Source organism: Nesoenas mayeri, assembly GCF_963082525.1.
Source record: "Nesoenas mayeri genome assembly, chromosome: Z".
Lineage (NCBI taxonomy): Eukaryota > Metazoa > Chordata > Aves > Columbiformes > Columbidae > Nesoenas > Nesoenas mayeri.
Window position 1 is genome coordinate 61,706,689 of NC_137542.1, and position 14,586 is coordinate 61,721,274.

At 38.1% G+C, this 14,586-nt stretch overlaps 1 protein-coding gene across 1 annotated transcript in view; it reads left to right on the forward strand.

Moving 5' to 3' along the window:
* The window catches only part of HOMER1 (homer scaffold protein 1), a gene marked incomplete at its 5' end in the record, with an annotated part of 64,421 nt that overhangs the window by 31,650 nt on the left and 18,185 nt on the right, over window positions 1–14,586 (forward strand). Inside the window, one exon of the mRNA XM_080362788.1 lies at window positions 12,280–12,436. Within this exon, the coding sequence (XP_080218914.1) occupies window positions 12,280–12,436 (157 nt within the window). The remainder of the gene's footprint in view (window positions 1–12,279; window positions 12,437–14,586) is intronic.

The window sequence follows — 14,586 nt, forward strand, 5'->3', positions numbered from 1 at the left end:
GAGTTCCTTTAATATCCCTGTAGATGCCAGTGACATTTTGTAGTACAGGCAGAAAGTGTTTTGTGTTCATCAGTGTTTTGATCATACAATGAGGGGCACTGCTGAGATGAATCTAAGTTGCTGCATAGCACTTCGGTGAGATGTGGACAACTGGCAATTCATAAGCATCATCAAGGTATTTTACAGTGACATCAAACAGCCATCAAGTTTCATCTGTAATGAATTGGCTTGGCACAAATCAGCAATGAACTAGAATATAAGAGGGTTTTTTTAATCGGCTCTTAAACCGTTCAGCAAATGAAGAAAGCTGGAGCTGAGTGAAGGTGCTGAAATAAAATGTCTGGGATCTCTAGGACTGTTTTCTCAAGTGCACCATAATAAAACATTACGCGTGGTCCATTTGTTGTGATGAACTTCAATGGCAGGGTTGTTCCTTTGCAGATTTTACTCTGTGGCACTGTGGTGTAATGATGTTCTGTCTTCCTGTCATTAAATGCAAAGGGTTTGGTTTTGAAATTAAAATAGTGAAAGCCATTCTTCTGGGAGACTGCAGCCACATAGGAAATTAAGAAGTAATTTTATTTGAGCAACACAGCTCAGACAAAAAAAACAAACCAAAACCCTAAAACTGAATTGACTGAACTCAGTTAAGTTACCCAACTCCATAGTTTGGCAAAGGAAGAATTTTTTTTTTCCCCTTACTATAGTGAAAATAGGTCTAGAAATAAGATATCATTTTGTTATCTGAGGCCAAATGCTTTTTCAGGTAGGCAACACAATCAAATTAAGTAGGCCTGAATTTTAAGAGGATAGCTAAAATAGTTTTGTACATGCCCAAAGTGTGATCTAACTGATCGCTATGTATGACTGTGACTTACCTGTTCACTTTACTTAGGAAGTACTCAGAAATTTAAAACTAAAGTAATTACATGACAACACCAATTATATAGCACATTCTTTCTACACCCTCCAGAGATTTTAGTATTCTTGTTTAATTCTACTTTAATACTTTCGGGATCACTTGTGCTGGGCTTATGCTCAGCACAGCGGGAGGCTCAGGAAAGCTGTCTTTTAAATGTCTTCATATCATGCTGTTTGCCCCATCCTTTTCCTAGTCTATGTGCCTTATCAGGGAAAGTGAAAATGAGCTCACAATGTTAGAAAACAGACCTGCTGAAACAGTGCAGTGGCACATAGGCATAGCCTCGTGAAAGGATGGCAGCTCAGCGTGTGCTCTGCTGCCCAGGAATTCACCTCTAGCAAAACTCATGTGCAGCCTCATACTCTGTTGGGCTCGTGATTATCTAAGTAAGGTGGGCAGGGAGAGAAGTGGGGAGCCAAGCTTTATATTCTTCTTTGAAACTGTTGGACCAATTAATAGTTGAAGTGGGAAGAAAGGTCTATAAATTATATTCTTAACCTCCAGCTGAGTTTTTGAGCCAAATCATCTGACCTGTGATTATTCTCATGAGAAGCTGAAGGAAACCTGAGATTGCTTAGTCTAGACTGAGTAAATAAGAACTAGCATCTACCAGTAAATGGAGGAAGGTGCTATGTTAGGTTTTTTCTTAAAAACTGTGAATTTTTTACAATAGGAGAGAGAGAAAAACTCATATAGGGACTGATTCCTCTGAGTAATAACCTGTAATTCATAGACGTGCCCATATCAGAGACTTCCCATGTATTAAATTTAATCTTTTATTTTATCCATTTAATCTCCTTTTAGTAAACTTGACTCTAGGATCAACATAGAGCAAGAAATTAATTCTTTTATTGGATTCAGATTTGGTTTAAACCAGGCAAATTTAATACTTCAATTCTTGTAAAAAGCCAGGATGGAAAAACACAAGTTGCAGTATCACCTTATAAGTGTTGCAACTCACTTCCAAGTTGTTTTGTTCAAATGTATACATCAATAAATGTTTTAGTGTGATCATATAGTTGATGTGACTTACTGCTTCTCTTCAACGTACTTGTGACAGCTCCATAGATAGTTTAGTTTGGGCTTTATATAAAGGCTATTGAGTCTTAAGTAATTGTATGGCTATCACAGTGGATAAATGAGACTTAATTAAATTTGCAATGCTGTCACATAGCTTCTTTTCCCTTAATGGATTTGAATTATTTTGTTGTCCAGATGTAAACTGACAGTTCATCTACTGCACTAGCTGTGCAATTAATGTATGTAGTCATATTTACAGGGATAAACAAACTGGCAATTGTAATGCAAAAATGAATTGCACTAATAGTTATTATTTGATATTGTAAGATAACCTAATGCACTTGCTGGGTGGAAGCCAAATAGTCATAATTCAGAGTCTTTATGCAACTGCCTAATCACGTATTTCTGTAGGTCACCCTGTATTATGTCTTTCTGCTGCTGGTAGTGGAGCTGTGGGGCCCTGCAGCTGTAATGATTGTTTTGCCAAGTTTAGTGTTTGCTATTAAAGTAAGTCAGGAACCAGCGTTAAGGGGTCTTAAAGGCTGAGCTCTCCTGCAGTATCACTAACAGAGGATCAACTAAGATCTAAAATAGGCACTTGCAGATCTTTCACACTCCTGACAGCTGCTGGTAGAACACGCTCCACCTAAATCTGTGACAGTACCTAGAAATGCAAGCAGAGGCTCATGCTGAGGAGCTCCAGCCCTTGCACATGGTGCATATCAGGTTTACAGGTTTTGGGAGAGGTCCCTCTAGCCACCTCACTGTTCTACATGTGGCTGCCATTACTCAAAGCTGTTACAGTCTTCTCTCTGTTGTTGCAAAGCTGAGAATCTCTGCTGAGTTCCAGAGAATCCATCTGTATGTACCTGCAGCAGCCTCATGGGCCCCATCTATATGGCTAAACAGAATGGCCCTTGGCACTGAGGGCTGTGGGCTGAACCATTTCCGTGTGCTACAGCAATGACACGGGATTTCTTCTGCACCCATGCAGTGTCCTAGCAGCTGTAGGACAGTTACTGTTTCGTATGCAGTCCTTTTGCAGTTCTATATACCTGCAATAATCTGAGGGCTGCATTGCCACTCACCAGAGCAGGGTTCTCCTTGCACAAAAGCACAAACGTGTGTTGCATTCCCAGAAGTGTTTCAGATGGGCAAGGGAAGGTCGCCAATCACATGAAGCTTTGGAAGACCGTAGAGATGGAAAAGTGCTAAATCTGACCACGCAAACCATGCTTGGGATCTGCCTGTCCAGCTGACATGGACAGGGGCAGTTTGCAGAGAACACCAGCTCCCTGGTCCTTATGCCCTTCAGAAGCTCAGGGCATTCTGGCCCTGTTTTACTTAGTGGTGGAGGTGTGGTCACTGGGAGAAGTGTTATTCCTTGTCCTTATTACCACAGCATTTTTGTGGTGAAGCTGGGGAAGTTTCTCAAACTCACCAAGGTGTAATTGAGAGCAAGGTTCAGTGAAACTCTGAAAATCAGAATAGCACTCAATAAATGAGCGCCCAGGCAAGAGAAGCATAGGGCAATCAAATAGTCCATTGTCTTCTGTTGCATTGCTGACAGAGTGCAGATTTGTTCAATGGACACAGAAATTGTTGTTATTGGTGGGATTTTTGAAAGAACCACAGGGTTTTGTCTAGCCAGGGACCTCAGCAAAATTAATCACTACTGATTCAAAGTGTGAATTTACAGTTAAACTGCTTCAAATTCCTCTGTGTACAAATGAGTTCCAGAATGAAAGTGGTTGTAATTCAGATCATTTTAGTGTCTGGGTCATGGTGTGCTGGTATCTGACTTGCCGATAACCACATCATCTAATTGCTTTCATAAAGTGATTAAGTGCCATAGGAGCCCAAGTCAATTTAACTTTCTTTGCAGCCAAATATCTAGTCATTTTAGAAAATGGGATGTAAGTTTCTAAATAACTTAGGTTGCTTTTGAAAATGTAGCTTCGTTGGAATGTTTGAAGTACTCAGCAGCATAGCAAAAGCCAGGAATTATGCCTAGTGTTCAATGCACTGAAAAACTTACTGAATATTGATAATTGGTGAAAAATATGAGGTACATTGCAAGCGTGAGAATAAACTATTTCCAGTTAAATCAATAAACAATTTCACTAAAGTAACAAGGGCAAATATTTTTATACTTTTTTCAGAATATGTGATAAGATTTTAGGTCTACAAGGTCTCACAGGCATGAGAATAAAATACTTGTTGTGGTACTGATAAGCAATTTCAGTAAGGGAGCAAGAACAAATATTTTTAAATTTTTTATAGTATATGATGTTAGGTCTACAAGATTTTAATGCCTAGTGCAAAAAAAAAAAAAAAAGCTAGAAATTAATTAGATATGCTTGCTCTTGCAAAGGGCTAAAAGTTATAAGACAGAGTTACTGATTTTGGTTTATGCTCAGTGGCCATCATGAAGAGATAACCTGTTGTCTCTCCCCTGTATCAAATTAAATGACTGAGACAAAAATGATACCTTTTTAAAAGAATAAAATTAAAGTGGAGCCTCTTCAGAGAAATAGGGATTTTCTTAGTGCTACTATGATGAAAATGGTTAAACACAAGTCTTTTGCATTGTGATGCAGTGTACAAAACACATGCATAAAACTATTCTTAACAGTGTAAGTTTAATGAGAAACGGAGTTTAAATGTCACTGGTGTAAATAACACCCAGCATACACTAACAGACAATATAAGAAGCTTGGAAACTTTGTTGTGGAGAAGTGTGGCTGTTCTATTTGTCACCCAGTTTAATTTGGGTCAGGACTGCGATCTAAGTCATTGGTTGATAAGGATCATAGCTGAAGCATTAATTTTGTGTTAATACCCAATCTTCTGCATCCCATGGAGTGCCTTTCAGGAGCTCTTCTGTTGCTGTTGACTCTTGTGTTTCAATAAGCAGCAAACACCACCATACTTGGGCTTTTCTTTCTCTGTCTTTGTTGTCTTCTGCAGGAACACTATGCTGGGTTGCCATAGTGAACATTTCTGTGAAATTTTCCTTCCTTGAAAAGTCAGTCTATTCCTCAGCGATAAGCCTGCATATTGAAAGATGGTCCATCGTGTGGTCATTTCTATAGGCCTTGTGATGAGTGAAGACTGTATTACCAAGTACAGAACACGGGTTTAGGTGATGGATCTAAATAGGGAATAACCACCAACTTGCATTGCATAGAGGTCTTGCTATATAGTGGAAAGAGTCAGTAACATTACTTAACCTCTTTGGTCATCTTCATGCATCAAGTTTGCAAAGATATTGACCCTTCCTCAGTGAGCTGATAAAGCATAGCACATGAGATGCCTAAGAACAGGACTTAATGTAACATAACTGGAAAGGCAACTCTTCATCTGTGGGCTTCACGGTACTTCGGACGATTCAGAATTTAAGGGCATGGTCAAACTGAAAGTCTGAATGGAAGCAAAAGATCATGGATGAAACACCTTGAAAGAGAAATCTGTAAGAGCTCCATAAGCACCCCTCTGCCCAAATTTGCAGAAAAAGCTTCTGCTTTTCTGTCTTCTACAGTACAGAACTCCCATAAATTGGGAGTTCAAGCATATTGTAGCTCTGAGTTGAGCAAAAGGGTGTGCAAAACAAAACAAAATATATCCTGGAGTGGGATAAAACTTCAACATTTGTAGAGATTTATAGACTTTCAGAAAAGTTACACTCTCACCTGCTGGTTTCAGCCATTCAGCTGCGTTTCTCACTTCCAGTAGGTGTGTGTGGCTTTGTTATTAGTACCATGTGCTTTAAGGGCCTCCTTCATCTTTTTTGCTATGATTGAATTTGTCATGTAACCAATCCAAAGAGTTGATTCACAACTACGTTTCCCTGGTTTTGTGCTGATGTAACTCCATTGAGATCATGTAGATATTCCTTATCCCAAAGGGAAGAACACATCTTTCATGCTCTGTTAGTGTTTCTACTTCTCTCTCCAGGGGAGCTATCCTCCTTTGCTAAAAATTCTTTTGAATACTCCAATTAAGGATAAGAATCTCTTTGAATATTAATTAGTTTCTCATTGCCCTCACTAAAAATATTTAACTCAAAGCAATTTCCTGGTAATTACCTCTTGATTGTAACTTTGAGAGGATTTACCCTTTTTTAATAAAACCCAGTTTGTCAATAAGACTTTCTTTTGTGTGTGTCCAGTTAGTCACAACTACAGATAAGACAATAAGTGGTAGCTGTGAAGAGGCAATTTTGTTTTCTTTATTAAGTTTTCTTCTCAGAATAGCTGTCATTCTTACCGTGGTTTTCCCTCTTTTGCTGGTCTTTAATTATTTAACTATACTGTGGATGACTGTGTCCCTCATGTACATAAGTTTGGAGTCTTCAGTGGCTGAATCTACTGAGCTTGTAGAAGAAGAGGGCTTTGTGTGAAGACTAAAATGGCAGAACAACTCAAAAGTTTTATTTCTTGCCTCTTTCTGGAATAGGGAGACAGGGCCTGATCCACTCCACTGCTCGCTCTTCAGCTTCCCACTCATTGTAGGACTCCTAATTAGGTATAATTAAATCAATGACAAAACCCCTTTCTGTTTCCAATTTTGCTTTGAATGTTCAGGAGAGAGGGAGAAATTTCTGCATCATTACCAAGAGTGTATGGTACATTGGACTAACAGCAGGACGAACTCTAAACCCATCATGTTTAAATCCTTTCTGTCATGGAGTAATTTGACACGCTTAATAGATGGCCAAAGAAGATGTATATTGAAATCTCTGAAAAGGAGTGAAACTCCCAAAATGCCTGTTTAAAATTTCTTTGAAATCAGGGCCTGAAGTGAGGAGCTTAACTCTCATTCTCAGCATGAATGAGAGGAGGATTCTTGTGAGCTTTTAGGAATACCTCGAGAGACGCTGCACTCATCTTCTGTGCCAGAAAAGTCAACATCTCCATCTAATAGGCCAGTCACATCATTCCAATGTAGGGAATAGCAAGTGTAGCCTGTTGCAGAGATCTCACCCTTCCAGCCTGAGACCAAAGTATTATCTGAAGCTTATTTCATATGGAGGATTTTGTAAGGACCTTGTGCAGAATTCCTTCCCAAATGCACCAGGGAGTTCTACATAAATCCAGACACTTGCCTTACACTTCTGAAGAGAAGGAGCTGCACTGCTTGAGTTCACTAGAGCTCTTAGATGCTGCTGTAACAGAACCAAATCATTCACAACCCCCCTTTGCTTCCTTAAGCATGAAGAGCTGCTCTGTAAGGCTCACCAGCAAGGCCATCAGAGGGGATCACCCCTTGTTGCCAGCACAGTTAGTGCCTCGTTACCAGCTTGTTGATGTACCCTTCCACTGGCTGGTAATGCTGACTCCACCAGACTCTTGGGCTGCTTCCAACACATGTCACTATTTATAATCTGGGTAGCAGCTACAGGAACTCTGCTCTGTTCATATTTATCAAGTCTTGTGTATTAGTTACTACACCAGATGCCAAATTTTGTAGTGAAAGTAATCCATTCTCTGCTCAGCTGAATTACTCCTAATTTCTGCTGTCCCAGCACAGTGCTGCTCACCATACACCTGCAGTGCAGATCACGGTGACACCTGAAGAAAAGAATTTATGTGGTCTTGAGTAACTGTAGTCTTTGAAACCATGACTACACTGTAGTAAGAAATCCAGTTTTAAATTAATTCATTTTGTGCACTGAATACGATATTAAACGCATAAAATATTAATAAAGCAGAATTCTGCACACATATTACGTCTTTAAATGTGAAATAAAGTTTAAACCATGTTGTATGGTGTTGGTGCTGCATACAACTCAGCAAACAGTGCGTAAGCAATACTGGTTCAAAATCAGAAAGCATCTCTATTTGAACTGCTTTTGTTTCTTTGTTTCATGAAGGCATGTCTCAAAATAACTTCATTCTGAATGCAACTCATTAACATGTGCTCCCTGCCCCCTGCCTTCGTGAGCCTTCTCCAACTGGCTAAACATGGTGGCTGGAGCTTTTCGGATTAATTTTCCTTAAGTGACCTGCTTTGCAGAGAAAGATAATCATGCATTTATAGCCCCTGGCATTCTATTCAGGTCACAGATGGATAGATAGCAAAGCCATTGCTCAGTGACTTACTGGGGTTGTAACTAATCCCCAATGAGCAAGGAGATTCGCTTGATGTTAATTGGTCAGAATGCCTTTAAGTATGGAAGATCACTGACTCCTACTTTAATTTTCAGGGAGTGTCACCGTTAGGCTGCGTGATACCAGCCAACAGTGTTTCGTGGTAGTGATCGAATTACAGGATTCCATAGCTGTTAAATATCTGACTTTGAACCCTTTGCCTGGATGGTGGAGTACCATGCAGTGTTTCGACTGTGGACATGCCTGGGGTTACATACGTATCAGATACTGTGGCCAGCACCAACAGTCAGGGGAGTTTTGACCTTTTGCATGCTAAAAAGTGCTTACAACATGAACAGTTGTCATTGTAAAGATAATTTTCTATGCAATGAGACCTAAACCTCTGTTATGAAAGCATTTTTTGTATAGCATGATCAGTTGAGCCAATAAAATTAATATTTTGATATTATCTATTAGAGGCCCATTCTCCCCCTTGTGCTTGGCAATAATCTATTGATGTATGCAAAACAGCTTACTCTCTTATTATCAGATGTTCAGAAATTTCACAAAGGAAATGACCAGGCTTTGTTCTCTGTTCAGGTATTTTTAAAAGTTTGACGGAGCTTTTCATGCTGAGAAACAAGCAACAAGTAGGACTGTTAAGGATATCTCTCTTTTTTTGAAGGACCGTCTTGAAACTTTGACTGTGCCAGGCAGTCGGTGATGTTAATTCTGACAGGTCTGAAGAAATGAATTATGAAATTGTGACACTGCCAGCAAAGGGATGGATGGCTTTCAGGAAAAAAAAAAAAAATAAAAAAAATCTGTATGCAGACTGAATTCTTCCACCACAGGAGTGCAAATGTGTATGCACTTCTGTGCAAAACTGAAAGGTGTTCTGGTAGAAGTTGCATTGCAGTTTGGATCACTTTGATTACTGAGTAGGTGTTCTTATTTCGTGTACTTCGTAGAGCAAATAATCTCAGAACGCTTGAGATATTTACAGCTCTTAAGACAACCTGAGAGAGAGGAGTGTGTGTTTTCTGTGACAGAATCTAATGCATACAGGGCAAAGTCAATACTATTTGGCAAAAAGCCTTTCAAACAGGAATTAAGTAAAAGGTTTTAGAGAAAACGAGTATGTGCAGTCCTCCTGTGCTGTCCTGAGGGACTGTAGTGCAGATATTCCACCATCAAAATTCTGGCCATGGGCTCTAGCAGTTGTTGGAAGCCCTTTGAATTTTCCACACGTGTCCTTCAGCTTCCGGATCTATGTGTTCCCTCTCCCAGGTGTTAGCCGCAGCATCTTCTCTTCCAAGGGAGAGTTCTCATTGAACCAATGTAGCTCTACAGATATAGGCGTCAATGCAGATACTCTTAAGTCTAGCTTAAGAACAGTCTGCTGTATGTGTGCTTTTGTCTGGTCCTAAAATAATTAATCTAAAACCAAATAAATACAATTTTAACCAAAATAATCCACAAAGCATAATTTTATGTTCCTCTGAGTTTGTCAGGGAATTATTTGAAAAAAGTCAGTCAGTACTTCCAGGATTGGTTATGGGCTATTTAAATCGAATTACAGTTTTATGAAACAAAAAATTAACATCCTTGATTCTGTTTCCTGATATGATATCCATCACGATTGTGTTTATGTGAGAGAATGTGGAGTTTTATAAGAAGAAACAGAATGAGTCTAAATAGTTGAGAAGCCGTTGTGTTATCAGATACAAAACTAGACTAATGTAAGTAATATGTTTTTATTTTATGGAACTATAGTACAATCTATAGAAGATACAGTAAAAATTATTTATAGAAAAAAAGCACATTCAACAAACTAATAACTTCAGCATTACATTAGGCATGTTCTTGCGCACTATGTAGATCTCTTAGGGATAAAATGTACGACTGAAAAATAATACTGGTGCATTCCTATTGAAAATAACCAATTTAAAAATAAGCAGCTCCAAATAAACCTTCTGGATTTTGAAGCAGGGTAGCCATATAAGTAATAGAAAATATGTGCTTCATATTTAATGCTGACATTCCAGTATACAAGCAATAACTTAAGAGCTCCTGACTGTTTTCTTGGCACGATATTAAGGACACTGGGCAAAGGTGGAGGTGAAACACAGCATGAATCCCCCTCACATTATCACTCAGTAGCACCTGAGAGTCTGTCTTCTGGCATCATCATGGGTTAGAAGTTTACCTTTTATCATTGTGGGTTTACAAATAATTACTTGGAAAAAAAAAAAATCCCTTCGCTTTTCTGTTTGCATATTAAATTAGGATATTAAGTGATGAAACAGTTCTCACCATGTAACTGTCCTGGATACAAAGCTTTTGATCTGCTGCGTTACATCAGTATAAAATCTGGTGTGTATGTGTCTTTTGTGGGGAAAGATGGGTAGTAAGGCACATTTTGTAAACATGCGTAGGTGTCATGCACACACACAATTCACTACCAGACCTGCCAGAGCAGGACTACTAAATAGAACTACTTGCATGAAATGTCTGGAATGGATATTTGCTTGCCAGATCAGAACATCAAGGAGGAGTTATGAATACGATAATGAACTAGACTTTTTTTTTTTTTTTCCATTATTTTTATAGAATTTGTTGGTCTGTTGTGCTGTTAGTAAGTTAAAAGTAAATCTGATTAGAGGAATAGAGGAGCAGACATTATTACAGAAATTTGTTCTCATCTCCAATATGTGAGTCAGTGTTCACTGATGAAGTAGGATTGTCATTATTTTAGTGTAGTCATCTAAAATTTACAGTTTCCAGTGGTGAACTTCTAATTAGTTGAATAGATCACAGAATGCTAGAGCATTTTTGAAAGAACCTGTATTCCTTTTCTGAAGGAACTTGTGTGCTTGTTCAAGGGGCAAAGCAGCGTCTTTGGAAGGAAATGCTGGAGCCTGGAAGAATCAGACAATGTTTTTTAGTGAAAAAGTAGATGTGATCTGAAATGGTATTCAGAATGGCTTGAACATCTAAGAAGCACTTAGAGGAGTCATAACATTTTGGAAATACACTTTAGTGGGATGGGCTGTGCATATGATGAAATGGAAGAAAGAAACTAGATGCACAAAATGGTGGCAGAATGTTTCATTGTTCATACGTACAAAGGTCACATAAACCTATAAACTTACATGCAAAATAGTAATAAGTTATAATTAAATGAAGCATATTAAAATATGTTTATTATAATAAATAAATTATGATAATTCATCATAATTCATCACAAAACTGTATACAAAATCATTTTGACCAGAGTTACAGGTGTTTGGTTTTCCATGATGCATTTAATAGTAAGCCAATTAGACAAAATGAACTATTTTCTCTGTGTATTTTCCATGTAGGTGTGCACCTCATATGCTGTTAGCATTATACAAGCAAGCATTAATGAGCTATTTGCATACTAATACATTCACCTGATGTGTCTGAGATGCATACTGAGTGCAAATGTAGAGTCTGTAGATGATGGCAAACTAATTACCTGTGAAAATTAAAACCCTGTGTTTTCTCAGAGAGTAACTAAACTCTAGGCAAAGATTGTTCCTGCATGGGCTACTTCCAGTAAACCCCAACATTGTCTGTCTCTTTGCAACAAAGCAATAATATATCTGTGTTCCTTGATCTCTAGTTTCTTTGCTGATATTATTGAGGAAAGGCATATTAATAGTATATTATGGTGTTGAAATTAAATATCTTTGAGTTTGCAAGTACAAATTAAATATGGTATTTAATAAGAGAATGTACATTTCAATGATAGAAGGCTTACATTAAGACAACTAAGCTGCAGTTCCAAAGCACTACATTAGCTCTCTTTACTCAAGTTGATGACAAATATTTTTCTATAATATATTTCATAAAGTAGTAGATTTAAAAAGCACTTTCACTCAATGTATGTATTAAAATAATAACTAATCCTATACATATTACAGAATTACAGAATTATACACTGTTGCTTTTGGGAAGCTGATGTGGATTTCATCATCCTTAACATTTTATTTAAAAAAATACCCAGCTGAACTGAGAGGTTAGAGGTTGCTTTCCAATAATGATATATTTATGTTTTCTGAATTTACAGTTTTGATGATGTCAGCATTTGGATTATCATTTGGACATACAGTCACACGATTTTTGCATAATTCTGTTTTTTCCTGGATAGTTTGGGAAAAAAAAAAAAAAAAAGGAAGAGATTTTGGAGCTCTGATCATTCTCATTCTGTCTGTGCAGTTCGACAATCAGCAAGCACTGGGAGGCAGAACTGGCCACGCTCAAGGGTAATAACGCTAAGCTCACAGCAGCCCTGCTGGAGTCCACTGCCAACGTCAAACAATGGAAACAACAACTCGCCGCGTATCAGGAGGAAGCAGAACGTCTTCATAAGCGGGTAAGTCAAGGCAAATGGCCAGGATCCTTGAGGTAGAAGTACTAGTGACTGTATTTGCTGATGTCCAAGTAAAATAAATAAGATTATTGTTGGGGCTTTAGGTTAATCTTTGAGACAGAAATTAATGATAGCTTTAAAGCACAGAGTTCCTCCATTGGGAAATTCTTTCCTTTGTAGCAGTTCTTTTTCTGCAAAGCATATTGTTGCAGGAAGTTATCTAACCTTAAGAGATGTTTGCCAACTTTAACTCTTCATTTGATGCCATCACATCTGTTTCAGGGCCTTCTCCATAGCATTACACTTCAGTCCCTTTTGCATTTAAGACCACAGAAGCTTGATATCAAATTTGTAAGCTAAAGAAACCATGTTGTAGTTTCCACATATAACAAAGATGAACAGTTCCCTCCCATCCTTGCACTTAAAGAAAACGGAACATAGATTCAAGATCATTATATGCAATTAAGAGATCTGCTCCTGCTTTCACACAGGAGGTGCTGCTGGTAAATTTTGAAGAGGTCATTTGGCAAACCAGAAATTAGTACACAGTGGAGGAAGGAATAACAGTGTTTGAGAGAGGAATAAAGCATGCGAGGTTGAAGGCTGCATTATGAAAACAAGTATACAATATTTTCATTTATCTTTTCACATGTGACTCTTAATGTATTGCATAATCTATTCACCTTTATCCATATGAATTTGTCATCCCAGTTTGGGACACTTTTTTATGTGCAAAGTGAAGGCAAAATTAGCACGTTTATGGAGGAAAGATATCTTTGATTAAGCAGTATAACTTTTGTTAGTATCAGTTAACTTATAAAAATAACAAGGAGATGTTAAGAAAACAAAACCAAACAGAAGCATTGCTTTTTTGCATGAAAACAGATTTCATGAATATGCTGAAAAGAAGGGAAAAGTGAAGTCGCAAACATGGCAGACCTTTTAATTTGGTTTTGTATGCTGTACTCACCTATATGAAATGAGGTGTGGCAATTAGCCAAATCCTGCGAATTTTGAAGGGTTCTTCACACCTGCACTGGACCACTCCAACGGGAGGCTGTTAGTATTCCCAAGAACAAGGTTCATTTTTATCTGTAGGGGTAGAAATGCAGCAAGTTGCGTCGAACCTGGGGATGTGGAAAAGTAGCGAGAATTCCCTTGAGCTGAGAAACTTTGGGAAATGTCTGTTTTGGGGGGCTGTCCTACTCCTCGACTGACTTGCAGACAAGGATCCTGAAGTCTCAGCTAAATGGTTTGATAGGGGATAGCAACAATTTCCAATGGACTGTAACTGCATGTGCCATAGCTGGATGGATGAAATGCATGAAGTGTAATTAAACTGGTGCTTTTTGCAAAGTGCTTTCAGTTCAGGCAATTGGCACTTGCTGACAAAACTGCTTTGCTTCAGAAATTTCCCAGTCAGGCACAAGCTTGTCATGGTGTACAGAGAGAGGCTCTTGCTTTGCCTGTCATCTCATTTAAGCTTCTCCTTCAGAAGAGTGGAAGTTTTAAGCTGTGCTTCAGGTTTGTGAATATATTATAATAGTCATTGTTGATAAAATGATAACAACCTTGTATTAAACGTGCAGATGTTCAGGTGTATTTGAACATCAGATAGGCTTTACAGTGAAGAACTCATCGTGAAAATGTGGGCACAATGAGGGAACATTCTTCCTAATAAAATGTATTAACAGCTTTTATTGCAAAGTTCAGACAATACAGTCCTTACCTAAGAAAGAAAAGTAACATGAAACAACAACAGCAGCTGCATTTGCTGTGGTAGACCTAACCAAACAAGACAGGCAAAGATCCCTTTTTCTTACTGTTACTTTTGCTCTTGTTGAAATCTTATTTAAAATCTGGAAAATACAATTAATGAATATAGGAATTTTTAGCATGTCACTTTGCTTTTATATGATACTACCCTTGACAGAAGTAGTAACAAAGTCTTTTCAGCTACATTAATTAATAACTGATGATTTTTCATAACTTTCGCCCAGCAAATTTTCTGCAATTATTTTGTGTTTCTCAGGGAATGCAAAAATCTTATAACATGGGATCATCTACACTATGCTCTTCTCATCACCATTTATATGCCTGTATGAAATATTACTGCAATCTCTGACCTTGAGGCTTGTTGATATCTCACATAG